At 55.9% G+C, this 26074-nt stretch overlaps 2 protein-coding genes across 8 annotated transcripts; both read left to right on the forward strand.

The window, feature by feature from the left end:
* The first annotated feature begins 359 nt into the window (after window positions 1-359).
* Window positions 360-16848, forward strand: TPST2 (tyrosylprotein sulfotransferase 2). 7 transcript variants are annotated; one of them, XM_038152850.1, is made up of 7 exons: window positions 360-530; window positions 8190-8255; window positions 11542-12444; window positions 13879-14077; window positions 14758-14808; window positions 14929-14977; window positions 16327-16848. In XM_038152850.1, the coding sequence occupies exons 3-6, from the start codon at window positions 11609-11611 to the stop codon at window positions 14956-14958; spliced, it is 1116 nt and encodes a 371-aa protein (XP_038008778.1). In that variant the 5' UTR covers window positions 360-530; window positions 8190-8255; window positions 11542-11608; the 3' UTR covers window positions 14959-14977; window positions 16327-16848. The 7 variants fall into 7 exon arrangements, with proteins under 7 accessions (XP_038008778.1, XP_038008781.1, XP_038008780.1 ...); XM_038152853.1 differs by lacking the exon at window positions 360-530 and adding an exon at window positions 599-643; XM_038152852.1 differs by lacking the exon at window positions 360-530 and adding an exon at window positions 657-742.
* A 140-nt stretch (window positions 16849-16988) lies between these two features.
* On the forward strand, window positions 16989-25916 carry TFIP11 (tuftelin interacting protein 11). The gene is made up of 12 exons (XM_038152663.1): window positions 16989-17380; window positions 17769-17922; window positions 18581-18737; window positions 19543-19670; window positions 20134-20286; window positions 20982-21491; window positions 22234-22340; window positions 22574-22742; window positions 22928-23171; window positions 23732-23874; window positions 24340-24505; window positions 25085-25916. Exons 1-12 carry the CDS (start codon window positions 17184-17186, stop codon window positions 25438-25440), a joined length of 2484 nt encoding a protein of 827 aa, XP_038008591.1. The 5' UTR covers window positions 16989-17183; the 3' UTR covers window positions 25441-25916.
* The last annotated feature ends 158 nt before the right edge of the window (window positions 25917-26074 follow it).

Genomic DNA, 26074 nt, shown 5'->3' on the forward strand with positions numbered 1-26074 from the left:
CCACCTGGGCACTAATTAACAGCCGAAATTGCAGTCAATCAAAGACCGATTCACTTTCAAGGAGTTTTTTCCCCCTCGGATGCTGTCCCTCCCCACCGGGCGCTTCCCTCCAGCCTCATTCCCCCTTCCCGTCCCGTTGCTCCCGGTGGGGCACCTCGGGCGGCATTCCCCTGCGCTCCCACGCCGCTAATTAGCGACGGCGGTGATTAATTACAGCGATAGCAGTGACGGCGGGGCGCTGCACACAGGCAGCACCGGGACAGGGACGGGGACCGGGAATAACGGTGAGGCCGCGGCAGCGCGGCGCGGAGCGCTCCCGGCAGCTCGCGGCGAGGCTGCGGGGCCGGGGCCGGTACCGGCACGGGCAGCGACAGGGACAGGGGCTGGGGCTCGGTCCCGGGCTCGGTCCCCCGGTGTCGCCCGGTGCCCGGCGCGCGCGGCGCACGCGCGGAGCGGCGGGCGGGGATCCCGGCCCCGCGTGCGCGTGACGTCGCCGCGTCTCGCGCCGCTCCGGGCCGGCGGCGGCCCCGGTGAGTGCGGGGGGGGACCGGGGGCGGCGGGGACAGCGGGGACAGCGACCCGGCCCGGCCCGGGCTCCGCCTGCGCCCCTGCCGTCTGTCCCCCCAGCCGCGCCGGCCGGCAGGTGACAGCGGCCGGGCTGCGCGGCGGGCGGTGCCTGGTACCGGGCTCGGGGCTCGGTGGGTGGCGCGGGCGAAGCCAACGGAGCGGCGGGGGATGCTCGGTGCGCAGTGCGGGGGGTGCGCGGTGCTGGGGACGCCGGGCGGTGAGGCGTGATCGGAGCGGTGCTGGGTGTGCGGTGCTGGGGACACAGAGCGGTGCTGGGTGTGCGGTGCTGGGGACACAGAGCGGTGCTCGGTGTGCGGTGCTGGGGACAGAGCGGTGCTCGGTGCTGGGTGTTCAGTGCAGAGCGCTCAGAGTGGTGCTGGGTGCCCAGGACAGGATGCTCGGTGCAGGGTGCTCAGCGCAGGATGCTCAGTGCTCAGTTCAGGGAGTGGTGCTGGGTGCCCAGGACAGGATGCTCGGTGCAGGGTGCTCAGTGCTCAGTTCAGAGAGTGGTGCTGGGTGCAGGATGCTCAGCGCAGTGCAGGGTTGCTGAGGTGCCCACAGGGTGCTCAGGGCACAGAACACAGTGCAGGATGCACGGCAGGTGGGACAAGGTGCTCAGCGCAGGGTCCTCCTCCAACCTTTGTCCTCCCGTTCTGCTCTTTGCCACACGGTGCCCTCTCCCTGCTCCCATGGCACCCCTCTGGCAGCCCAGCACCAAGCTGTGCCCCCATAACCTGAGCACTGCCATACACAGAGGCACCCATGGGCCGGGGCTGTCCGTCCATCCAGGTGTCCAGAGCTCAGCCAGGGCTGGGACTGCCCTGCTATACCAGGATCAGCGTGGTGGCCTGGGCAGGGCAGGTGCCCAGTGAGAGGCTGCATCTGCAGGTCTCGGGCAGCATCAGCCTCTGCTGAGCCTTGAGAGGTGTTGGCAGCCCCAAGGTGGGGGTGGCTGTGGGCTGTGGGTCCTTTGGTAGGGGGTGCAGACGGGCTCCTGAGCAGCTGCGTTGGCACCTTGCAGGCCACGCAAAGCACTGGCACTCTCCTGGCAGTGCCCGTCTGTTACTGTGCCCTGTGTGGCAGGGATGTGACATCCACGATTTGTCCAACTCAAGTTCCATGGGACTCGTGGCTGGAGTTGCTGGCACTGGGGCCAGCAGCATGAACTGGGCTGCCCTCCTCAGCAGGCAGGGAATGGTTTGCATCACAGAGGCCTTTGCTCTGTCCCTCTCTGTGTTTGTTTGCATGCTCAGGCTCTGTCCAAAAGTCATCTCACAGCTTGAAACCCCTTCAGACGCCTCCCCGTGCCAGGCCCCGCCGGCTGCTTGACTCGGTTTTGGGAGGGGAGTCCCCTCTCAGCGCAGCCGTGCTGCTCCCTCCTGCTCAGGCACCGAGCAACGGTGAGTGGGGAGATCTGAACAATTGGTGCCAACAGGTTTCCAGATTTGCCTTGTATTTTGGGGGAATGCTGCAGGCTGCTCGTGGGGAGCTGTCAAGTGCCAATGCGGGCGCCTGCGAGCGGGGTTTGCCATCGCGTGCCAGTGGCAGCTGGTGCCCTGAGGCTGCTGCATGTGGCACCACAGGAGCAGCTGTGCTGCAGAGCCTGAGGGGAGCCCAGGGTCTGTGTGGAGTCACAGGAAGGCAACCTGGAATTTGGGGGACAGCAGCTGAACTGGGCACTGTGTGAGTCCTCCACAGCAGCTGGCACTGGGGGGCTTCACTGTGGGGGGATGTGGCAGGCTGAGACCTGGGGTCTCTGCAGGACGCTGGTGGGCTCACCAGCATGGGCAGGCTGATGCCACGGCCATCCTCTGCCTGTAGGTTTTACAAACAGTATTAGTAATTTCTGTTGCTATTTTAAGGAGATTTTTTCCAAAGGCAGTTGGCATTACGGGTACGCTGAGCCTTTGGGGATGTGTGGGATGGCAGGAGCGCTGTTAAAACGCGGGGACTGTCAAGAAGATTTTTGGAGAGAGAAAAACAAACCCCCAGCAGGTGGTTTTATTTGGCACAGTGCAGATGTGCCTTGTGATGAATTTGTGATGCCTTGAGGAACCTCAGCCTCTTGCCTCGGCCGAGCACGTTTCCCTCCAGATTCCACAGGCAGCAGGCACACAGAACCCGAGCACGTTTCTCTCCAGATTTCACAGGCAGCAGGCACACAGAACCCGAGCACGTTTCTCTCCAGATTTCACAGGCAGCGGGCACACAGAACCCGAGCACGTTTCCCTCCAGATTCCACAGGCAGCGGGCACACAGAACCCGAGCACGTTTCCCTCCAGATTCCACAAGCAGCAGGCACACAGAACCTGAGCACGTTTCCCTCCAGATTCCACAGGCAGCGGGCACACAGAACCCAGGAGAAGCTTGCCCTGGTGTTGGCTGCCTGCTTTGGTTCATTCTGTTTTCCAAGCCCTGTCTGCCTCCACTATTCCTGCAGGAATTCTCTCCAAGATTTCCCCTCTCAAGGTGAACGATGCCTTTTTGCCCCCTTTTGGTCTGTGCTGTGGTGCCTCATGGTGTGGGTGCAGGCAGGAGGGTGGCCCTGCCACAGGAGCCCCTTGTCCCCTCCCAGGGACATCGAACAAGAGCAGCAGCGGGGGTTGCTCAACACGCAGCGCTCGGAAGTGAAGCAAGCGGCTGCTTCCCACCGTGCATTCCCAGGCAGTGACCCCAGACTGAGACTGAGGGCTCTGCAGGGGCTGGAGCAGGCAGGTGCTTCTCCACGGAGGAATGGCCACGGGCACGTTGGCTCTGGAGCCACAGGCTGCTGTGCTGGGGCAGGGGAAGCTTTTCCAGCACTCCTGTTCCTGCTCGGTGCTGGGAGGGATCCTGTGGTGCGAGCAGCTGCTGCCGGCAGTGGCTGAGCTGCAAGGGGAGCAGGATAACAGCTGGCTGTGAGCCAGCATGGCCGGGTGGCACTCAGAGCATGGACACGGGCCTTGGTGGCCCAGCATTGCAGATGCAAGAGGCAGCAGAGGAGGAGCAGGGCTCCGGCTGGGCTGGTGCAGACAGGAAGGCGCTCGGATGTGCCGTGCAGGGTGCTTTGGCTGACGAGGCAGCGGCGGCACAGGCTCGGAAGGACCCGGTTCCGTTTCTTCCATCGGTGGTTTCACAAGGACTTCACCCCTGCCAGGGCTTGGGAGTGGTCACTGCTTGTCCTCGCTGGGGCTGGGAGTGGGAGACCACAAACACACATTGCTGAGTGGGTGCTGGTGCTTCCCAAAGTTTCTGGCTTTGTGGAGATGCCAAATGCTTGCCTTATGGCATCCATTGTGCTGAGCATGGCTGGGCGCTGCTGGAGATGCTGGGGCTGGCCTGTGCTTGGGACTGTGCTCCTGAGGGAGCTGCAAGAAACAGGACAAGAACGAGCAGAGGACCTGGGGAAGATGGGGAGCAGTGTCCCCTCTCCTCTCCCTGCCTGCAGGGTGAGCAGTGGCACTTCCATCCTTGCTGCCCTGCCCTGCCCTGCCCTGCCCTGCCCTGCCCTCAGGCAGTGCCTCCAGGGCTGCTGCTGCTGCTGCATGGGGAAATAAAACACTTTGATTTTGTTTCTTAAGCAAATTTGAGGTTTTGGGGTTTGTCTTGCAGAAACAATTTTTTATTTGCAGATCCTGATCTTTGTGTGTGCAAGAATGGAGCTTAGGGTTTGGCGTGTGGATTGGGAAAATATTTTTTGAAGATACTTGGTGTTTTTTCTAGCAGTTCCTCTGACTTCTCTTCCTCCCTGTTGTACGGCAGGGTCTGACCACCCACATTCCTGCTAGGGAATATTTGTGCAGTTTTGTGAGGGAAGAGCTGTGTTTACATCAAGCGTGGTGACTGAACAGGGGGGCTGCAACCCTTGGCTCCCCTCGCCCAGTGCCCCTGTCCTGTGGGGATCCCCAGGACGTACCTGGATGAGGGGTGAGAGCTGGAGGGACCTGATCAGAGGCATGGAGAGGAATCATAGAATCGTCACAGAATCATGGAATGGTTTGGGTTGGAAGGGATCTTAAAGATCTTCTAGTTCCACCCCCCTTCCATGGGCAGGGACACCTTCCACTAGACCACGTTGCTCAGAGCTCCATTCAGCCTGGCCTTGGACACTTCCAGGGATGGGGCAGCCACAGCTTCTCTGGGGTAGAGGAGCTGGGGGAGAGCTCGGTGCTTTCCCAAAGCTCCTTCCTCCAGCAGGACAGTGGAGCCATTGGTCAGGCCACAAGGGGAACCAACGTGGGAGTGTCACCATCAGTGGACCTGTGCTGGCTTTGCCTTTGTCCCCCTGAGGCAGCAACTGCAGAGTAATTGAGGAAGGGTGAAGCTCTGTGGGTTAATTAAAAGTCAGGAGCTCCCTCTGAAGTGCAGAGCTCGTGTCCCATTTCAGCACGAGCGTGTCTGACGTGCCTGAGCCTTGCTGCGGTGCGGGCACACGGTGCCAGGTGCTGGGCAGTGGGTCGGTGCCTCCATCCCTGTGTCCTGCCAGCAGCTTTCTCCTTGGCCATTCCATAATTAATCTGCCACTCTGAGCTGAAGGCCGTGTCCCTGCGAGGCTGGCAGGGTGAATGCTGAGGCTTCCATCTCCCGATGATAAAATGCTGTCGCCATGAGGGGTGGGCGGAGGGGACTTACTGTAAATTGGTGGGATTTTTTATTGTTTGAGGAACACTGTACCACTGAGCAGGATAATAAAATGTTTTGCTAATCATAACAGCCTTGAGGCGATAAACCAGCAGTGTGTTTGTGCTGTGAAATGTCTGTGGATTCTCTGCTGATGTGATTTAGAGCCTGTTGGAGCTGCCTGGCACACAGTGCCCCTATCCCTGGCTGGGCTCTTTGCGATGCTCGGCTGGAATGATTGGTGTGGCTCAGGGCTCTCACCTTGCAGGTTCTTCTGAGCCAGAAAGTGTTGGAAGCTGGCACACGCTGCCTTAATCCTCGGGGCAGCAGGTTCTGCTGGTTTATTTTTCTCAGTACTCAGCAGTGAGAACGAATTCCCCTTTGCCCCCTGAGCCTGTTGGGTGCTGCGATGCAGCTGGAGCAGCCTCTGCGTGGTTTGGGTGCTGAGGTGGCTGCTTGAACACTCATCCCTGAACTCTTTTGACTGTTATTTTTCCCTGGGATGACGGTGGCGGTGCAAGTGTAAACCACAGGGCTGTCAGTGCTGTTTGGGGATTTTCCAAGGGACACAGAACTCCAAAGTGCTCCAGACCCCAGGTGTTTTTGTTGGGATTGGTTGTGTTTTCACTGGAATTGGCCTCTGTTCCAGTGGATGCCCTGGGTTCATGACCTGCAGTGCAGCTTCAGTTTTAGTCACCAAACCCGTCCTGCTCTCAGTGGTGCTGCTCTTGCCACGTGGTGGCTGACAGCAGCTTCTTTTTTGTTGTGGGTTTTTTTTTTTTGAGTGCTGCAGCTTAATTTTCATACCTTCTCTCCAAGGCTTAGGGCCACACCTGCAGCAGAGGTAGGTGCAGAGCCCCTGTCCCACCACTGGGGTGGGTGGGTTGGACTCTGTTCCCAGTGTCCCGTGGGATCAATCCCGGGCTGTGCATTGCTGGGTTGGAGGAGCACGAGCTGGAGGTTATGCAACAGGGCTGGCGCTGCACTCGGTGACCACAGCCACCCCCGTGGTGCCTCTGTGTGCTCCTGGTGGAGACTGGGGCTGGCCCCACGCTCCATGCCCCACGCTACATTCCAGTCCTGCTAAGAGAGATACTTGGGAAGTGTTTGGAAATGTGCTGTACAAGGTGCCAGCAGGAGCATCCAGGAGGAGCAGAGCTGCCATCAGCAGCGCCAGCGTTGGACTGAGCTCAGGTTGGGATGAAGCAGTGGCCCTCGGGCAAGCTGTGTTTATTTTTGTAAATGAACTGGAGACTATCAATTCAGTAATTAAATATTGCTGATTTGTAAAGATGTGAGTGGGATATGTTGGGACATTTCTTGCTGACCACAGTTTCTGCTGCTGTTCCGCCACAAGGGCGCCTGCAGATCCTCATCCTTTTATCAAGCACCAACAAATTGAGCTCAAATTTTCCAGGCCACACTTACGTGTTTTGGGGAGGCTGCACTTAATGACACTCATTTCTGGGAATGGTTTAAAGAAAAATACAGTTTTTGATCATATGGGGCTTCTCATAGGAACTGTTTCTGTGGTTGTTTGTAACACTTTACCAAATGGTGCTTCCTCACTGCTGAGGGTGCTGTGCCGGCTCTGGGCTGTGCCGGGGGTGGTTTTTACCCGTTCCCAGCGCAGGTGCCAAGGTCAGGGGTTTTACTCAGGGCTTTTGGTCGGGCTTTCGGTCAGAGCTGCTGTTGGAGCCCAGCTGGTGGTGACGCCCTGCACAGCATCAGGAAGGAAGTCACAAACAAGTGCGTGTCTGTGTGTCTGTCCGTGTGTCTGTGCCCAGGCAGGAGCTGGAGCCCTTTCCGCAGCGGGGTGAGTCGGGTGGGCTGTTGGACCACCTCTGTCCCAGCCCCTCAGCACTCGGGGCACTGCAGAAGCCCATCCAGGGATGCGGCTGCTGCTCCGTGGAGCTGGAATCCTGTAGTCCATGGAGGCCAGGCTGAGCAGGAAGCCTCGCAGGGAAGCGCCTGCACTGCGGATAAGCCCTTGCAGAGTTCCTGCTGGGTGGAGTTTCCCTCTGGCTTCTCTTTAGTGCTGAGGCAGAGGGGCTGGTGACACTCGATGGCACGAGAGGAGACTGGAATAGCCATTAGTGTCACTCCTGGAAATGTTCTCAGGAACATCCTGTGAGGCCAGGACCTGCTGCACAGCCAGGGGGAGCTGACTGGGAATGTCCCAGCAGCAGTGACCCCATGATGCTCCCATGTCCCTGCTGTGGTCCTGGGAGCAGAGTGACATCTGGTGATTGGCCAGGTCCTGGCCCCTCGGGGTGCTCTGCTGCAGCTCCGTGTCCCAGACTGTCCCCAGGATGCTCTGTGCTTGCAGGATGGCTTCAGCCAAGGCTGCTGGGCTCCCTGGCATGGAGCAGTTCTTGTGGGAAACCCAGTGTCCAGTGTTTGGTTCCCAGCCTAGAGGGATTTCCGTGCTGTGCGGGGCTGGTGCTGCTGCCATGGCAGGTGGTGAGACTGGGGAGAGCTTTGTTCCTTGGGATGGAGCCAGGAGGTCCTGCCAGGCCTGCAGGTCCTCTGGGCTCTGTCTCCTTTCACTGTCCCTGATTTGGGGGCTCTGGTCATTGTCTGACGTGTGCCTGATTTCAGCATTTGCAGCAGGCGAGTCTGGAGCTGCTTCCTCTGGTCAAGGCTGTTGTGCTGGTCGGTGTGTGCTGGAATTGTGCCCAGCTGGATTGTCATCCCCTGGGCTTTAAACATCCAGGCTGCTTGGGTTCCCCTGAGGCCTCTCCCTTCCAGGAGGCTGCATTTCCTAAAAGAGCAGCCGTCCTGCTGCTTCCCTCTGTGTGTCCTGGCTTGGCTGTGCTCTGTGGGCAGTGCTGGTGTCCCAGGGCAGGTGTGCCAAGTCCAGCTGCCAGCGCTGACCATGAGCTGGGGCCACCAGCTCCAGCAGGAACACCTTTCCCTGGGGCTCAGAGGAGGCTGTGGGGAGGAGGAGAAGGTGCTGAGGAGGAGAGCAGATCCGTGTGCTAAATAAACAAATCAACACTGTGGCTTCTCTTCCCCATCAGGTGTTTTGGTGGCCACGGGTTCAGCATGGAGCTCAACTAGCAGCACAATGACCGTAAGGGGAGAAGGTAAGAGCAGCTGGATGTGTGGTTCCCTGGGATGCTGAGTGTGCTGCACATCTGTCTGATGATGTTGCACATCTGTCCACGCCACCACGGGTGCCCCATTGATCCTGTGTTGCTTTCACAAGCTGGCACAACGCAGTGTCAGCCTTGTTCATGCTCAAGTCCCATCAGCATGGGAACAGGGAAGACTTGCTGCCTGTAGGACCTCTTGTCACTCTGCTGTCACATCCCCCCTGGTTCCCACCCTCCCCCACGCTCTGGGTGCCAGCCTTACAAGGCTGCTTTTACCGCTCGGCCTAGGGTTAGGGTTACACCTAGAGTTAGGGTTTTGAAAACCACAGAGCCCAGAGCTCCAGGCACACTGAAGCTGCAAAAGGCATCCCAAGGGGAGCACAAAACTGCCGCAACATGGCTTCCTCCACAGCTTTGGATCCAGCCTTAGCCCAAGGCTGCTTTTCCTGCCTAGGGATAGGGTTAGGGTTACGCCTAGGGTTAGGGTTTTAAAAGTCACAAAGCCCAGAGCTCCAGGCACACTGCAGCTGCAAAAGGCATCCCAAGGGGAGCACAAAACTGCCACAACATGTCTCCCTCCACAGCTTTCTCCTTTTAACCAGCCTTAGCCCCTGATGCTGGCCAGGGACAGAGCCCCTAGTCCTGTGTCACATCCCTGTCCTGCCGTGTGCACACTGCACTCAGGGGCTTCAGCCCTGGATTGCTGCTGGCACTTTGCTTTCTGCTCCCATGTCACCATTCCCTGCCAGAGTAGCCTCTGAGAGCTCCCTAATTCCTGCTGGAGTGGGAAGCTCTCAGAGCCAGCTTGGGCATCTGAAAGGGTGGTGTCTCTGAGAGGGCTGTCTCTGCTCAGACAGCCCTGCACCTAATTACACCCTGATTCCAGCACAGTGTCTGCTGGGGAGGAAATGACCCATCCGTCTTCCCTCACAGACTAATGAGGTCCATAAATTTTAGGAAATTCTCAGTGGAGAATTGCACAAAAGAGCTGAGAACCAGCTGGGCCGTTTGTGGTCAGCCCCGGCCCGCAGCCAGACACGCTCTGGGTGTTGTTCAGCCCTCCCAGCACATTGGGGTGATCCCAATGGAGAGGTTTGTCCCACTCCAGCCCTCCCAGGCCCAGGGGCTGCCATGCAGAGGCAGAGCCAGAGTCCAGAGCTCAGCAGTGGGGAGAAGCCATGCTCCTGTGGGACCTGCCTTTCCCACTCCCCACACGGAGTGGGAGCTTCCCATGCTGGCGGCGTTGGGTGGGAGCAGTGGGGGCTCTGTCCCTGCCTGCTGGACAGGCAGGGTAGTCCCCAGGGACTCCCAGAATTCCAGGATCATTCAGGTTGGAAAAGCCCTGCCAGACCATCCAGCCTGGTCCAACCTGTGCCCGGTCCCCACCTTGTCACCAGCTCAGAGCACTGAGTGCCACATCCATGCGTTCCATGGACACCTCCAGGGATGGGGACTCCACCACCTCCCTGGGCAGCCCCTGCCAAGGCCTGGCCTCTCTTTCCATGAGGAAATTCCCCCGATGTCTGACCTGAACCTCCCCTGGCACAGCTGGCAGCCCCGTGGAACACAATATGAGAGTCCCTTTGTTCCCTCCACAGCTCGGCCGGAGCTGCTGGAGCATCTCGGTGGGAACTGCTCCCTGTGAGCTGGTTCTCCTGGAGAACAGAGCACTTCTGTGCTCCAGCCTCCTTTCATGATGCAGCCTTTGCTGCTAATTAGCCTGTCTTGGTCTGCATCGCCCTAATTATTCCAGTTGGCCCTAAATCCTGCCTGTTCCTCTGCCATCCATTGAAATGGGTCTTGTGGCATTTGCAATTATTTTGGGGTGAATATTTGAATATATTTACATGACAGAAACAGATGAAGAGAGCAGGAAGGAGCAGCACTTGTCTTGTTAATGGCTCTGACTCTGCTTGGTGCTGCAAAAATGCCAGAGCTGTTGAGTGTCCCTCTGATCTACATCCCAAGAAATCCACCCACTTTATCTCATTCCTGGGGATGCAGTTGAGGCTGTTAAGCTTCAGGTGTGTTAGCAAGCAGCTGGTTAGGGCGGATCAGGGAGTAAAGAGCCACAAAAATACTTTTGGTGGTGATGTTGCTGTGCTGCTGGGCTGTGGGAGGGCATCCCTGGGCTGGCAGAGAGGCACTGCCTGGGCAGGGGTGGATAAAAGCCAGTGGGTGGAGTCCAGCATGGTGGAGTGGGATGTCAGGGACTGGAAGGGGGAGCAGAGCGAGTCCCTAAGTGCCTGGCAGGAGGAGCAGGAAAGCTGCCCAGCTCCAGGCTCTCTCCTGCCTGCTCCCTGCTCCGCATGGGCTGCTGCACAATGTATTCCTTCGCTGTGGGGGGAAACGATTTTCTGGAGCAGCTCTTTGGCCTGTCAGCAAAACAGAATCCATGGACGGCCCGTTCCTTCCACTCCATTCAGCTCCTGCCCCGGCCACATAATCACAAAGAACTGGAAATCCCGGGGTGAGCCCAGGGGAGGATTGCAAAACCTGCACTCGCAACTGGGGCGGACGGGGGGAGGGGGCGGGAAGCGGTGCCAGCATTCCCGGGAGTCCCTCTGGGCACGCAGCTGAGCTGGGCACTCGCAGAGGCTGCAGCCTTCCTGCTGGATGTCCTGCCGAGCCGTGGGAAGCCCCGAGAAGTCTCGGTGCCAGATGAAGTTTCACGGATTTCTCCGTCAGGTCAGTTCCCGAGGCAGGGCAGGGTGGTGAACGCTGCGTGTGGCTGTTCACTCTCAGGTGGTGGAATTTCTCAGTGTTTCATTCTAACGGTTTCTCCTGACTCAGACCCTTAAAGCTGGCATGAGAGGCCTTTGTTTTCCTCTTACTTCAGCTTCCCCCTCCCCTGTAACCGCAGGGTTAAACAAAACAAAATGTAGGGAGGATGCAGGTGGCTGGGAGGTGAGCAGCGCCGGAGTGCTGACTCGGTTTTGGGAGGAATAACCTCAGCTTGGGTCTGGGCTTCATCTGGGACGGAGCAGGCTCTCTGTAAAGATTTTGTTTTATGGAGTCTCTGAAAATACAGTGCCCCTCCTCTCCAAAACATTCCTGGAGCTTTGCTCCAGCTGTAAACCTGTGTTTCTGGGAGCACAGTGCAGAAATTCTCTCTGTGGGTGTGCACTGAGGCAGACTTTAATTACCTGCTGGGTGTAGGGCGCCAAGCCTGGGAGGTGCTGATAAATGAAGGAGGTGCTGATAAGTGAAGGAGGTGATGAAATCTGGGATGGTGTCAGCATCCCATCGCTGCTCTGACGGCGCTGTTTTCTTGCAGATGCCCGTGGGGTTGGACACTCGCTAGCAGAGAGCTGAAGCCCCCAGCCTGCGCCCAGGAGAGCAGGATGCGGGTCACCACGCGCAGGGTGCTGCTGCTGGTGGGCTCGGTGGCGGCCCTGATGGTGACCCTGCACCTCGGGCAGCAGGTCCTGGAGTGCCAGCAGGTCCTGAGCGAGAGGAGGCACAGGCTGATGAGGCCGGAGAACGAGGAGCTGGTGATGGTGGACGCCAACCACGTGGAGTACCGGTACAGCAAGGACATGCCCCTGATCTTCATCGGCGGCGTCCCCCGCAGCGGCACCACGCTGATGAGGGCCATGCTGGACGCCCACCCCGAGGTGCGCTGCGGGGAGGAGACCCGCATCATCCCCCGCGTGCTGGCCATGCGCCAGGCCTGGTCCAAGTCCGGCCGCGAGAAGATGCGCCTGGACGAGGCGGGCGTGACGGACCAGGTGCTGGACGCGGCCATGCAGGCCTTCATCCTGGAAGTGATCGCCAAGCACGGCGAGCCCGCCAGGTACCTGTGCAACAAGGACCCCTTCACGCTCAAGTCCTCCGTGTACCTGTCCCGGCTGTTCCCCAACTCCAAGTTCCTGCTGATGGTGCGGGACGGGCGCGCCTCGGTGCACTCCATGATCACGCGCAAGGTGACGATCGCCGGCTTCGACCTGAACAGCTACAGGGACTGCCTGACCAAGTGGAACAAGGCCATCGAGGTGATGTATTCCCAGTGCCTGGAGATCGGCCGTGCCCGCTGCCTGCCCGTCTACTACGAGCAGCTGGTGCTGCACCCCGAGCAGTCCATGCACAACATCATGAGGTTCCTGGACATCTCCTGGAGCGACACGGTGCTGCACCACGAGGAGCTCATCGGGAAACCCGGCGGCGTGTCCCTTTCCAAGTGAGTCTCGGCTCCTTCCCCAGCTTATCATTGCACAAAGCAGGCTAAAACTGGGGGCAGAGCTGCGTGGCTGGTGTTTGCGTGTGATTTTGGGCGAGGAGGGACAGCACATTGTACTGCAGGGGGGGGTTGTGTTCCCGAGTAAGAGATGGCTTTAATGCTCCCAATCTGTTGTACTCCACAGAACAGCTTGTCAAGCAAGGATTTCAGGAGCAGGTGACTGTTTAATCTCTCTTGACACTGCAGAAATTATTTCAGTCTCTAATTTGCAAAGACCTGCTTGCTCTGAAACGTGAGCTCTTTAATGTCTCTTTCTCCACCCGTCCTCAGATGCCTCCTTGGTGTGATTAGCTGTGCTGCTAATGATGATGAGCTGCAGTTCTTGCCAGGTCCGGGGTTGGTATTGCAGAATAAGAGCAATACCTGCTCAGTGGAGGCACACCCAGCACTCCCTCCTGCCCTCTCCGTGTGCGGGGGGGTGTTTGCCTTCTCCCACTTTCTTTTCCTCTTTTAATGCTGTTTCTTTTCTAAATGGAGGCTTAAGTCAGGCTTAGCAAAATTTAATCAGCCGTGTAAGGGAATTATCCAAGTCTCTGTATCAGTTGCTGGTGCCCCGGTGGTGAGGGCACAGGAGCCACAGGGGGATGTGCAGCTGCTCCAGTTTTCCAGGATGCCCTGGGAGTGCAGCCAGCTCTACTTCCCTGTTTGCTCAGAGTAAATTGGTCCAGATTGCTTAGATTGGATTTTGAATATTCATAGGGGTCACCTGGTGTATCTGTGCTACAGCCCACACATCTTACTTTGTTTTCCTCTGATAAGCAGAGGTGTCCTGGTGAAACCCCCTGTCGCAGTGCAGGATAGATCCCTCCTGTAAGAAAAGAGGAAGCAGCCTCAAGTTGTGCCAGAGGAGGTTTAGGTTGGATAAAAAACCAAATTCCTTCCCTGAAAGGGTAATTAAGCATTGGAACAGAATGGTGGTAGAATCACCATCCCTGAAGGAATTTAAAAGCTGTGTGGATGTGGCAGCTGGGGACATGGGTCAGTAGTGGCCTTAGCAGTGCTGGGGGAATGGTTTGACTCAGTGGCCTTAGAGGGTTTTTCCAGCCTTAATAATTCCATGATTCTAAACAGGAGGACCCAGTCTCTGAGGCTGTGGAACCCCCTGCCAGGGTCTGCTTCCCCAGAGCAGGGCTGTGAGGGACAGAAACTGTGGCCACCCCATCCAAGGAAGTGCCCAAGGCCAGGTGGGACAGGATTTGGAGCTAACTGGGATAGTGGAAGGTGTCTGTGCCCATGGCAGGGAGTGGGACGCGATGGGATTTAAGATCCCATCCTGTGGTTCTCTGTGGAGGTGGCAGCGAGCTGTGTGTGAGCCCAGCACACGTATGAAGTCCAACCATTGTGTCTTTTGTTTTTTTCCTTTCTTTTCCCCAGGATAGAGAGGTCAACAGACCAGGTGATCAAGCCAGTGAACATGGAGGCGTTATCCAAATGGATCGGGCACATCCCGGGGGACGTGCTGCAGGACATGGCCCACATCGCCCCCATGCTCGCCAGGCTCGGCTACGACCCCTACGCCAACCCCCCCAACTACGGCCACCCCGACCCCCTGGTTGTCAACAACACGCACAGAGTGAGTGGCACTGCCGTGGAGGGGACAGGCCAGGGGCTCACAGAGCCCTCCGGAGCAAGGGAAGCTCCTGAGCCGGGTTGGGATGGAGCAGGGGGGAAACAGACTCACACAGGGAAAACAGAATCACAGAAGAGTAATTCAGGTTGGAAAAGCCCTCCAGAACCATCGAGTCCAACCTCTGCCCGATCCCCACCCATGGAACACATTCCTTGGACACCTCCAGGGATGGGGACTCCAAACCTCCCTGGGCAGCCCCTTCCAGTCCTTGACCACCTTTCCATGAGGGAATTCCTCCTGCTGTCCAATCTGACCCTCCCCTGGCACAGTTTGATGCAGGTTCCTCTCCTCCTGTCCCTGTTCCCTGGGAGCAGAGCCTGACCCCTCCCAGGCTGTCCCCTCCTGTCAGGGAGTTGTGCAGAACCACCAGGTCCCCCCTGAGCCTCCTTTTCTCCAGGCTGAGCCCCTTTCCCAGCTCTCTCAGCTATTCCTGGTGCTCTAGCCCTTTCTCCAGCTCTGTTCCCTTCTCTGGACACACTCCAGCCCCTCCATATCTGTTTTGGAGAGAGGGGCCCAGAGCAGGACAGAGCACTTTCCCCTGGGAAGGCTGGAAATGCTGACAGCAGTGACCCAGAGGTGATTCCACTGCCCCAGGGGGTCACTCCAGGTTCTCTTTCCCACAGGTTTTAAAGGGGGATTATAAAACACCGGCCAATCTCAAAGGTCACCTGCAGGTAAGAGCCCTGTACCCTGAGGGTTTGGAGGTTTGGGACACACCAGGGTACCTGGTCCCTGCTGCCTTCCCTGGGGAATGCTGGCTCAGAGCTGACCCTTCTCTTTTGGGGCTCTTCCAGGTGACTCAGAACACGTCATCTTCTCACTAAGAAAATGAATGATTTCCAGGTAAGACTCTTTACTTAAATTTTGGGATTTGGGCAAATCCGCCTGCGTTGCTCCAGGCCCAGCACTTGGTTTGTGTGATTTCTGTGGATCAGTTGGGGTTCCAGGCGCACTCCTGGTGCCAGAGATCCTTCACAGTCGCCTCAGATCTTCCCACACAATGGTGCTGTGTGGGACCATTTGTAAGGAATTCTTTTCCTGAGCTCTGGGAACAGGATGAAAGCTGCAAAATGAAACTCAGCCGCCTGGGAGGGTTATTGCAGCCCGTCCCCGCGGGCAGCAGGGACACATGGAATGTGTGGATGAGCTGAGCTGCTCCCCAGCTGCCTCCAAAGACGTGCCATGGACCTGAGGAAGGGGATAGAAAACAAAGGAAAACATGATGGAAAACAAAGCTGCTGCCTTGGGCTGCTGCTCCAGAGACAACTGTTGATGTGTTGGATGTGTTCTTCCTCCATGCTAAAGCATAAAATACCATTCTTGGTACTAAAACTGATCCTTTAAGAGCAAGTTTCTGTGTACAAGCAGATGGTTGGGCTAGAAAAAGATCAGAAGCACTGAGGGAAGATCAGGAATTGTGTGTCCCCTTGTCCTGGGCTGAGAATTGGTTCCTTTCTGGCCATTTTTTGTGTCACAGGGGCTTTAAACCCGCAGTTGGGCATTGCTGTGCTGGTCTGAGGGGACCCTGTTCCCAAGGGGATCCTGTTCCCAAGAGGATCCTGTACCCAAGGGGATCCTGTTCCTAAGGGGATCCTGTACCCAAGGAGATCCTGTTCTCTAGGGGATCCTGTTCTCTAGGGGATCCTGTTCCTAAGGAGTTCCTGTACCTAAGGGGATCCTGTTCTGAGGGGATCCTATTCCTGAGGGGGTCTTGCCCCTGAAAGGATCCTGTTCCTGCAGGGATTCTATTCCCAAGGAGATCCTTCCCCTGAAGGGATCCTGCCCCTGAGGGAATCCTGCCCCTGAAAGGATCCTCTTCCCGAGGGGATCCTCTTCCTGAGGAGATCCTTCCCTGAGGGGATCCTTCCCTGAGGGGATCCTTCCCTGAGGTGAGGGAGGAAGATCTGTTTCTGAGGAGATCCTGCTTCTGGAGGGATCCTTCCCCTGAGGGGATCCTGCTCCCGAGGGGATCCTCTTCCCAAGGAGATCCTTCCTTGAAGGGATCCTCTTCCTGAGGGGATCCTGTCCATGAAAGGATCCTGTCCCTGAAAGGATCCTGCCCCTGAGGGGGATCCTGCTTCTGAAGGAATCCTGCTTCTGAGGGGATCCCGTCCCTGAGGGGATCCTGCCCCTGAGGGGATCCTGTCCCTGAGGGGATCCTGCCCCTGAGGTTTGTGTTTTGTCTCTTCCAGAACGCTGCCAATGGCCTGTTGTTGCCCGAGAAGGACGAGTGTGCAGTGGGCCCGTGGAAATCTGTTCTCCAAGCATATTGCTTGCTCCTACTGTTGCCAAATGACTGCGCTCCAGGAATGTATTTGCATTTATTTGCAAAGGCCAAACGTGCTCCGCGGCGGGAGCGTCCCCGGCCGGTCCCAGCTCCGTGGGGAACGCGGCTGTGGAATCCCGGGCCGGGAAATTCCCCGTGCCGCGGCTGGAGGACTCCGGACATCGCGTTTGTGTCTCGTGATCTGGTCCCCGTTCCCGGTGTGGGGAACAGCCCTCCCATCCCCGCTGTTCCGTATTCCTGGGATCGGGAAGAGCCGCCCTGCTCCTGCCGTTCCCAATTCCCGGGGTCAGGAACAGCCCCCTGGCCCTGCAGAGCCTTTGTGGTGCGTGTGCCCTCCCCCCGTCCCCGACCCTGCAGAGGCTATTGCAGAGTTAATATATGTCCCCCTCCACCCCCGATGTCGGACACCATTAAAGTGTTGATTTGATATTTAAATTTTAATTATTAATCGCGCGGGCTTCGCCCCCTCTACCCCGCCGGGCCACAAGGGGGCGCTATCGGCGCGGCCGCTCCGCTCCTAACGTCTCTATGGTTTGGGGGGGGGTTTGCTCGCTGCTGGAAGCGGACCGGAAGTGAATGGGGCGCTTCCGGTGTGGCGGCGCGGCCGGGGCCGGTGCTGGGTTCCGTCAGCGGGCCGGGGGTCCCGGGTCAGGAGTTCCTGAGGGGGCTTGGGGTCCCTGAGCGGGCCGGAGGTTCCGGGTCAGGAGTTCCTGAGGGGGCTTGGGGTCCCTGAGCGGGCCGGGGCATCCCGGCGGTGCCACCATGTCGATGTCGCACCTGTACGGCACGGACGGAGACGATGGCGTGGAGATGGAGAGCTTCGAGGTGTCGGACTGGGACCTGCAGAACGAATTCAACCCGCACCGGCAGCGACACCGCCAGACCAAGGAGGAGGCCACCTACGGCGTGTGGGCCGAGCGCGATTCGGACGAGGAGCGGCCCAGCTTCGGAGGGAAGCGGTACGGCCGGGCTGGGACCCCCGGCCCGCTCAGGGACCCCAGGAGCTGCCCCGTTCCCTGGAGGCTGCCCCCCGTTCCCTGGACCTTCCCCCCCCTTCCCTGGAGCTTCCCCCCGTTCCCTGGAGCTCTCCCCGTCCCCTGGCCCTTTCCCGGCTGTGGACACCCACCCAACAGCCCATCCCGGGGCCGGGCTGCCCTCGGGCCCCCCTCACCCGTAGAGATTTTCCCTTTGCTCCCTCCCTGCAGCGCGGGGGGGAGGATGGGGATCGCCTGGCAAAAGCAGGGTTAAACAGCTCGACAGCCTTTACTGTCCCATTTTTGGGGGCTGTAAGGCACAGCAGCCCCCGGGCTCCTGCAGGAATGAGCAGAATTCCCTCTCGTTTGGCAGCTCCAGGGATTACTCGGCCCCCGTGAGCTTTGTGAGTGCTGGGCTGAGGAAGGCGGCGGCCGAGGAGCTCTCGGATGAGGACTCGGATGATGAGGAGAAGCCTGTGAAGCAGGAGGAGATTCCCAAGGAGTTTGTGCCCAAGAAGTTAAAAACAGTGAGTTCTCCAGGAAATTTACTGTTCTCTGTTTAATTTCTATGAAATTCAGACTGTGGTCGAGGGCAGCCAGGCTGAATAGGCACTAAAAAAGGGAGCAATAATTAAACCAGAGACCCAAATGTGTCAGTAAGGGAAGTGTGTGCCCTGGATTTTGTGTCATTGGTACAAATACATTGATAAAACAAAGATCAGGATAATAAATTATTGGTATGTTGATATTACAACTATGTGGCCTTGGGAATCAGTCCTTTCATTTTTCTCAGTATTCCCTTTGGGCAATGGAAGTTTAAAGAAGAGAATTCCTGTGGTTTCCTGCCTTTCAGAGACTTTATTTTTCTACTCTCACAGAATGAACAAATCCAGGCATGTCATAAATTAAAACTGAAACCCTTCTTTTCAGTTAAAACCTGGAAGAAGCAGGAATCAGCTTCGGCTAAATCTGGTGGTGGGACCTGAGAACTGTCAGGTTGTCAGCCAGAGTTCTTTCAGGATTTTCCTTTCCCATCTGAGGAATTTCAGGGATCTCCACAGGTGCTTCACGGATGCACAAGCGGGGTTCCAGTGAGCTGGGCAGTGTGGGAAGAACCTTCTGAGGGGAGTTTTGCACACTTTGAAGCCTCAGGGCTGCAGGGTTTTGTGTGTTTGTTTTCGACAGGGTGGAAATTTCAAGCCCAGCCAGAAAGGTTTCGTAGGGGGCTCCAAGTCCTTCGTGGATTTTGGCAGCTGGGAGAGGCACACTAAAGGAATTGGGCAGAAGCTTCTCCAGAAGATGGGATATGTCCCTGGAAAGGGTCTGGGGAAGAACGCTCAAGGTACTGTCAGTGTGTTTGGTGGTTTATTAGCTGGGGATTTGGGGGAGAGGTTGGATTCCTTAAAGAGCTGCCAGCCCCAGGTGGCTTAAACTTCCTTCTTGTTTTCCTGCCAGTGATCCGGGCCCTGGGTTGAGAGTCAGGGGTGTTCAAACTGACCTGTGGTCATTTGCAAGAGAAAAAAGAGCAAGAAAAAAGGGAGTAAATCCCAAAGGTGGTCATGCCATGGGAAAGGAGATGCTGTTTTACGTGGCAGGATAAAACGGCACTGAAATGTGGCTGTGGCTGTGCTTTGGCACTTTGGTGTGTGCTGGGATGAAGTGATTTCAAAGGGAACTGGTGATGTTGGAAGCACTGCAGTGCTGGAGGCAGTGCCAGGAGGGTGTTGGTGCTGGGATGAAGTGATTCCACGGGGAACTGGTGATGTTGGAAGCACTGCAGTGCTGGAGGCAGTGCCAGGGAGGGTGTTGGTGCTGGGATGAAGTGATTCCACAGGGAACTGGTGATGTTGGAAGCACTGTGGTGCTGGGGGCAGTGCCAGGGAGGGTGTTGGTGCTGGGATGAAGTGATTTCCCAGGGAACTGGTGATGTTGGAAGCACTGTGGTGCTGGGGGCAGTGCCAGGAGGGTGTTGGTGCTGGGATGAAGTGATTTCCCAGGGAACTGGTGATGCTGGAAGCGCTGCAGTGCTGGAGGCAGTGCCAGGGAGGCTGTTGGTGCTGATCTGGTAACTCACAGGGAAAGCCTGGCTGTTCAGCTCTCTCCCAGCACACAAACTGCTCCTGCTGACCCCGTTTCCATCCTGCCAGGAATCATCAATCCCATCGAGGCCAAGCAGAGGAAAGGCAAAGGTGCTGTGGGTGCTTACGGCTCCGAGAGGACCACGCAGTCCTTGCAGGACTTCCCTGTGGTGGACTCAGAAGAGGAAACTGAGGAGGTATTTCTGGGGTTCTTGCTATTTCCCGTATGTGCTGGGTGTACAAAATTCAGTTTTCTTAATTTCTGTGTCAGAGAACTGTTTGGGCTCATTTTAGATAAGAAGCCAAACACAGAGCACATTGGTTTTGTTTAGGCAGATCTTCCTTGTCACTGTAATGTTCTTTCTGGCTCACTCTATTTCAGTAGCTTTGCTAGAATCCCTCCTTTGAGGAGTCCCCCACATAAATAGTCTTTGTCTTTTGTTTAAATAAATAAAAAAAAGACCAGGAACATCCTGTTCATTTAATCCATAGGGTGGGTGACTGCCCACAGCATCCCAGCTGGTTTGGCATGAACTTTTCCACATCCCATTTATTTCCTGTACGAATTCCTCATGGATCTGATGGTTATTTTCCTGTAAAAAGAGGCAGATTTGGGGTGTGACAAAGAGCAGCCACCACAACTCTGTTGGTTTTGTCCAGGAATTTCAGAAGGAGCTCAGCCAGTGGCGGAAGGACCCGAACGGAGGCAAGAAAAAGCCCAAGTACAGCTACAAAACAGTGGAAGAGCTGAAAGCCAAGGGCAGGATCAGCAAGCAGCTTGCAGCCCCTCAGAAGGAGCTGTCCCAGGTCAAGGTGAGGTTGATAAGCCAAGAGGTGACCCCTGAGGAGCAGCTTGGGCTCTTTGGTGTCACCAGCACATTTTAGGCACTGGTAACCTCAGTAAAGCCAGTCCTGGGGACTGCCTGTGCAGCCTCGTGGAGCTCATCCCTGAGCCATGTAACAGCTCTGTGTCACTGGATGTGGTGACAGGTGAGATTAAATGTGAGCGTGTGTAGGGGGTTAATTGCAATTAACGTTTAATTGTTTCACATTTGTCATAATCAACACTCATTTCTGAAAGCACACTTGTCCTTCTTGGGATTGTTTGAACCATCTTCCACCTCAAAGGGACAGTAAGGGATTTGTCTGGTGTGCACTCAACAAAATTATGAATCTGATATTAAAGTATCTTTATAAAATTATACAAGTTTTAAGTGCAGTAAGTAATGGCAAGATCACTGCTTATGGAATCATTCAGTGAAACTGGGATGAGATGAGGAGATTCTTCTGGCACTGATTCCAGATTGGCTCTTATTTGTTCTGGCTCCTGGTGTCTGGAGAAGGCCATTGTGGAGGCAATCCCCTTGTTCAAATACAGTGTATGTTAGCAGCCTCCCGGAGTAATTAAGGTCCTTGGAAATCTCCAGATTCCAATTTGGAGTCAGGGATTTTCTCCTTTTTTGAAGCTGAGAGTTTTTTGTTAGAGAATTTGTTCCGTGTGCTGGCAGGTGATCGACATGACGGGCCGGGAGCAGAAGGTTTATTACAGCTACAGCCAGATCAGCCACAAGCACAACATCCCAGATGACAGCCCCCAGCAGCCCCTGGGCAAGGACTCCAAGCCCCAGGGCTTTGCCCTGCCCGAGCTGGAGCACAACCTGCAGCTGCTCATCGACATCACGGAGCAGGAGATCATCCAGAGCGACCGGCAGCTGCAGTACGAGAGGGACATGGTGGTCAACCTCAGCCACGAGATCCAGAAGATGGCTGAGGTGCTGTCCCACGAGGAGAAGGCCATCAGCAACCTCAGCAAGGTGCTGGACATGGTGGAGGAGTGCGAGAGGCGGATGCAGCCGGGCTGTGAGAACCCTCTGACCCTGGATGAGTGTGCAAAGATCTTTGAGACCCTGCAGGACAAGTACTATGAGGAATACAGGATGTCAGACAGGGTGGACCTGGCAGTGGCCATAGTTTATCCTCTCATGAAGGAATACTTCAAGAACTGGGATCCCCTCAAGGTGCGTGTCGGTGTGAGTTATCTGCAGTTCTCACTTGATGGCTCCGGTAATCTTTGTTACCTTGTCCCAAGAATGAGAGGAGATTTAATGTCCCTTCAAACCAGTCTGGGATTCTGGGATTCTAAATTCCTGATCAGTCTGGAGAAAAAGAAAAGAGACAAAATGAAACTGTACTGTCGCCACTCTCAGAAATTTGCTGGGTAAAAATTTAGGAGTTTGTAAGGCTAAAACAAATCCCTTTTATGAGTGTTGGGATGAAAACTTTGGTGAAAAATCTCTAGCAGTTGTTCTTTAGCAAAAGCAGGAGAGGTTTATCTGTCGGGTATCAGAGATGCACAGTCTGTTCTCAGTGCCATTTAGGCTGGGATAAAGTCTGGATCTCTCTGTACACCTGCAAAAATTCAGACTGTCTCTCCCTGCAGGTGTGTTAATGCTGTAAGGTGGGATTTTTCTCTGGCAGGACTTCACTAAAAGTCATTTAAGAAATGACAGATGTGGCACTCGGTGCTCTGGGCTGCTGACAAGGTGGGGAGGGGTCACAGGTTGGTCTCAATGGTCTGGGAGTTCTTTTTCCAACTTCAGTGATTGTGGGATTCTGGAATTAAGACTGCAAGCTCCTGGCTTGCCCTGAGAGGAGGTGACAAGGGTGGCTGTGCTCAGCACACCCTCAGCCTGCTCTGTGCAGATCCCAGCTGGAATTAAAGGAAAATGATCTGGACCATTTGTGCCCTGTCATCCCCAGGACTGTACGTATGGCACAGAGATCATAGCCAAGTGGAAGAGCCTTCTGGAAAACGATCAGCTCTTATCCCACAGTGGGCAGGACCTGTCAACAGATGCTTTCCACAGGTAGAGAACAAATGATCTGTACTTTGTGCAGCATCTTCCCATGCTGCTTCCTCGGGGATGGAAAAGAGCAGACACAAGGGAGCTTTTCCTGAGGATTCCCTTGCTGGGCCTGTTAAAATCCAGTTTGCAGCTATAGAAAAGAAGCAGCTTTAACTAACAGCTCCAGTTTGGCTTATTTAGGCCCAGGCTGTAGCTTGGAGCTTCACTTTGATTTATTTGGGGTTTCTTGGCAGACTGATGTGGGAGATCTGGATGCCATATGTTAGGAACATCGTGGCGCGGTGGCAGCCGAGGAACTGCGGATCCATGGTGGATTTCTTGGATAGCTGGGTGAGCGTTGTCCCCGTGTGGATACTGGATAACATTCTGGATCAGCTCATCTTCCCCAAGCTGCAGAAGGAGGTGAGAGAAGAGGGCAGGGGAGAGCAAAGCCACGCTCTGAACCATGAATTCCGGCTGGAACTCCCAAACACCAGTGTGCAGCCTCTGCTGATGGTTTGAGGAGTCGTGGGTTGCATCTCTTTATGCTTTTAAAAAACTTGCTGCTGGTGGCTGGAATTAGTTAATCCTTGCTGTTGTGCCCCAAGGTGGAGAGCTGGAATCCTCTGACGGACACGGTGCCGATCCACTCGTGGATCCACCCCTGGCTGCCGCTGATGCAGGCGCGCCTGGAGCCGCTGTACTCGCCCATCCGCAACAAGCTGGCCAACGCCCTGCAGAAGTGGCACCCCAGCGACTCCTCTGCCAAGCTCATCCTTCAGCCCTGGAAGGATGTGTTCACTCCTGGCTCCTGGGAGGCTTTCATGGTCAAGAACATCGTGCCTAAGCTCGGTGAGACAACAGACAGTGCTGGCAGTGGCACCTTCCCCCTTGCTAGTGTGGGTGCCAGCGTTACGTCAGAGATTGTTGTTAGTGAGGTTACACCAAGCTTGCCTCTGATTTTCTGCTACCAGTCCTGTACAGAAGCAGAAAGATTAGAAGAATACAAGGAATTACTCTAGTTATTCTCTAGGTTTTCTGTCTTTAATCATCCATCTCCAGCTGATAGGAACATCTGAGAGCTGTCAGGTAGGACCAGGCTGTAAGATGTCTCTCTGTTACTCCTGAATTCCTTGGTCTGTTCTAAAGTTTCACCATGAGTTTTGTAATGCAAAGAGGCTCAAAGGTTAAAAAATAGTCAAGTGTTTTTAGTTTCTCAGTTCTAGCTGCAAATTGTAATCACTGGAAGTGGGAATGCACCGTTTTGTGGCAGGATCAGCCAAAGATCCCCACTGTCCTTTAGGATAACAAAGAGGTTAAGGCCTGCTCAAGTTCTGTGTTGGTGGTGAAAGAGGTCAGGGCACTGACAAAACTGAGAGAGACTCTTTTCTAACTGTCCTCTCCTTTCCCAGGAATGTGTCTGAATGAGCTCATCATCAACCCTCACCAGCAGCACATGGATGCTTTTTACTGGGTGATCGACTGGGAGGGGATGATTTCTGTCTCCAGCCTCGTTGGGCTGCTGGAGAAACACTTCTTCCCAAAGTGGCTGCAGGTGAGACACTGAGGGCTGAGGAAAGAGGTTTGATTAACTGGGGAGTGTTTTAGTGATTTCTCTCCAGGAATTGCTGCCCTGGTGCTGAGCTGGGCTGGTTCCCACTCACAGCTCTGTTATCATTGGAACAGTTCCTCCTTTTCCTGACAGTAATAAACCAAGTGGTAAATTATGTCAGGGAGATTTAGATTGGACATCAGGATGAATTTTCTCATGTAAAGAAAGGGTGGTCAGGCACTGGAAGGGGCAGCCTAGGGAAGTGATGGAGTTCCCATCCCTGGAGTTGTCCAAGGAATGCCTGGATGTGGCACTCTGGGCTGGTTGATAAGGGGGTGATTGTTCACACATAGGACTCGATACTCTTGGAGTCTTTTCCATGTTCAATGACTCTGGGATTCTGTGGCGGAGAGGCCTCTCCTGCACAGACATCCCTGTGCTGCCTTTGACCTGTGCCTTGCTCTGCAGGTGCTCTGCTCCTGGCTCAGTAACAGCCCCAACTACGAAGAGATCACCAAGTGGTACCTGGGCTGGAAGTCCATGTTCTCAGACCAGGTGCTGGCACATCCCTCCATCAAAGACAAGTTCAACGAAGCCCTTGACATCATGAACCGGGCCGTGTCCTCCAGCGTGGGTAGGTGGCTCGTGGGGGTGGCTCTGCTGCTTTGGGCTGGCAGCACTGCGAGGCTGACTGGGACATGGCCTCAATGGCAGGAACTCCCAGGAGCAGTGAAAGTCAGTGGACTCTGCCTTGCTCTGTCCTTAAAGAGCACCTCTGAGGTGCTGCTCAATAGTTCTGGACTGCACTGAAGCAGAAACAGATTTTTGGGGGTTTCCTGAGCCATTGAACAACTGATCCTCCTCCAGCCTTGCCCTGTCAAGTCAGACATCATCCTTTAGGGCTTGACTTCTAAAGCTGTCATCGTTGGGTATTTTTTTCTTTATGGTGAGTTGAAGGGAATCAGCAGTTCCCTTCCACATGATTCTCCCTACTGCCTAAAAGTGATAGTTGGGAATTCACTGGGAGTTACATGGTATAAAAGAGAAGCGCATGCCTGAGGGAGCAGCACCTGAAATCTGCCCTCTTTCCAAAACTGAGAACTCCCTTTCTTCTGAGCCCAAACTTGAACACCACCCTCCAACTTGTGTCCTGCATGGAGCTGCTTCCCTCTGGGAGAGGCTCAGGACCGTGTTCTCCCCGTTCTGTCCCCAGGTGGGTACATGCAGCCGGGCGCCCGGGAGAACATCGCCTACCTGACGCACACGGAGCGGCGCAAGGACTTCCAGTACGAGGCCATGCAGGAGCGGCGCGAGGCCGAGAACATGGCCCAGCGCGGCATCGGCGCCGCCGCCGGCTCCGTGCCCATGAACTTCAAGGACCTCATCCAGACCAAGGCCGAGGAGCACAACATCGTCTTCATGCCCGTCATCGGGAAGAGGCACGAGGGCAAGCAGCTCTACACCTTCGGCAGGATCGTCATCTACATCGACAGGGGCGTGGTGTTCGTGCAAGGGGAGAAGACCTGGGTGCCCACCTCGCTGCAGAGCCTCATCGACATGGCCAAGTGAGGCTTCAGTGCAAGGGGAGACCACCTGGGAGCCCACCTCACTGCAGAGCCTCATCGACATGGCCAAGTGAGGCTTCTGTGCCAGGGGAGACCACCTGGGAGCCCACCTTGCTGCAGAGCCTCATCGACATGGCCAAGTGAACCCTCTGTGCAAGGGGAGACCACCTGGGTGCCCACCTAGGTGAAGCCTCTGTGCAAAGGGAGAAGACCTGGGTGCCCACCTCGCTGCAGAGCCACATTGAAATGGCCAAGTGAACCCTCTGTGCAAAGGGAGAAGATCTGGGTGCCCACCTCGCTGCAGAGCCTCATCGACATGGCCAAGTGAGGCTTCTGTGCAAGGGGAGGCCACCTGGGTGCCCACCTCACTGCAGAGCCACATTGAAATGGCCAAGTGAGGCCCTGCTGGGCACTGAGTCACCAGCCAGAAACAGCCTCTGGGTAACCCTTAGAATAAAGTTCCAGGTTTGTAAATAGTGACACTGGAGCTGGATGCCAGGATGGTTTTATTGGAAGAGCTGTTCAGGCAGTGGCAAGAGGATGGAGGGCCAGACTTCCTGAGCCAGGAGGCAAGGCTGAGGGAGAACAAGCAGTGCTGACACTTGTAATTGCCACCTGGGACAGAGGTTTACCAGCAG

The sequence above is a fragment of the Motacilla alba genome, chromosome 15 (genome assembly GCF_015832195.1).
Source record: "Motacilla alba alba isolate MOTALB_02 chromosome 15, Motacilla_alba_V1.0_pri, whole genome shotgun sequence".
Taxonomy (NCBI): Eukaryota; Metazoa; Chordata; class Aves; order Passeriformes; family Motacillidae; genus Motacilla; species Motacilla alba.

Bases quoted from the DNA above. Each gene is read 5' to 3' on its own strand.
- TPST2 (XM_038152850.1), top strand. From the start codon at position 11,609: ATGCGGGTCACCACGCGCAGGGTGCTGCTGCTGGTGGGCTCGGTGGCG. The intron at 12,445-13,878 runs GTGAGTCTCGGC...TCTTTTCCCCAG, and splicing joins GGCGGCGTGTCCCTTTCCAA to GATAGAGAGGTCAACAGACC. The intron at 14,078-14,757 runs GTGAGTGGCACT...TCTTTCCCACAG, and splicing joins TTGTCAACAACACGCACAGA to GTTTTAAAGGGGGATTATAA.
- TFIP11 (XM_038152663.1), top strand. From the start codon at position 17,184: ATGTCGATGTCGCACCTGTACGGCACGGACGGAGACGATGGCGTGGAG. The intron at 17,381-17,768 runs GTACGGCCGGGC...CTCGTTTGGCAG, and splicing joins CCCAGCTTCGGAGGGAAGCG to CTCCAGGGATTACTCGGCCC. The intron at 17,923-18,580 runs GTGAGTTCTCCA...TGTTTTCGACAG, and splicing joins TGCCCAAGAAGTTAAAAACA to GGTGGAAATTTCAAGCCCAG.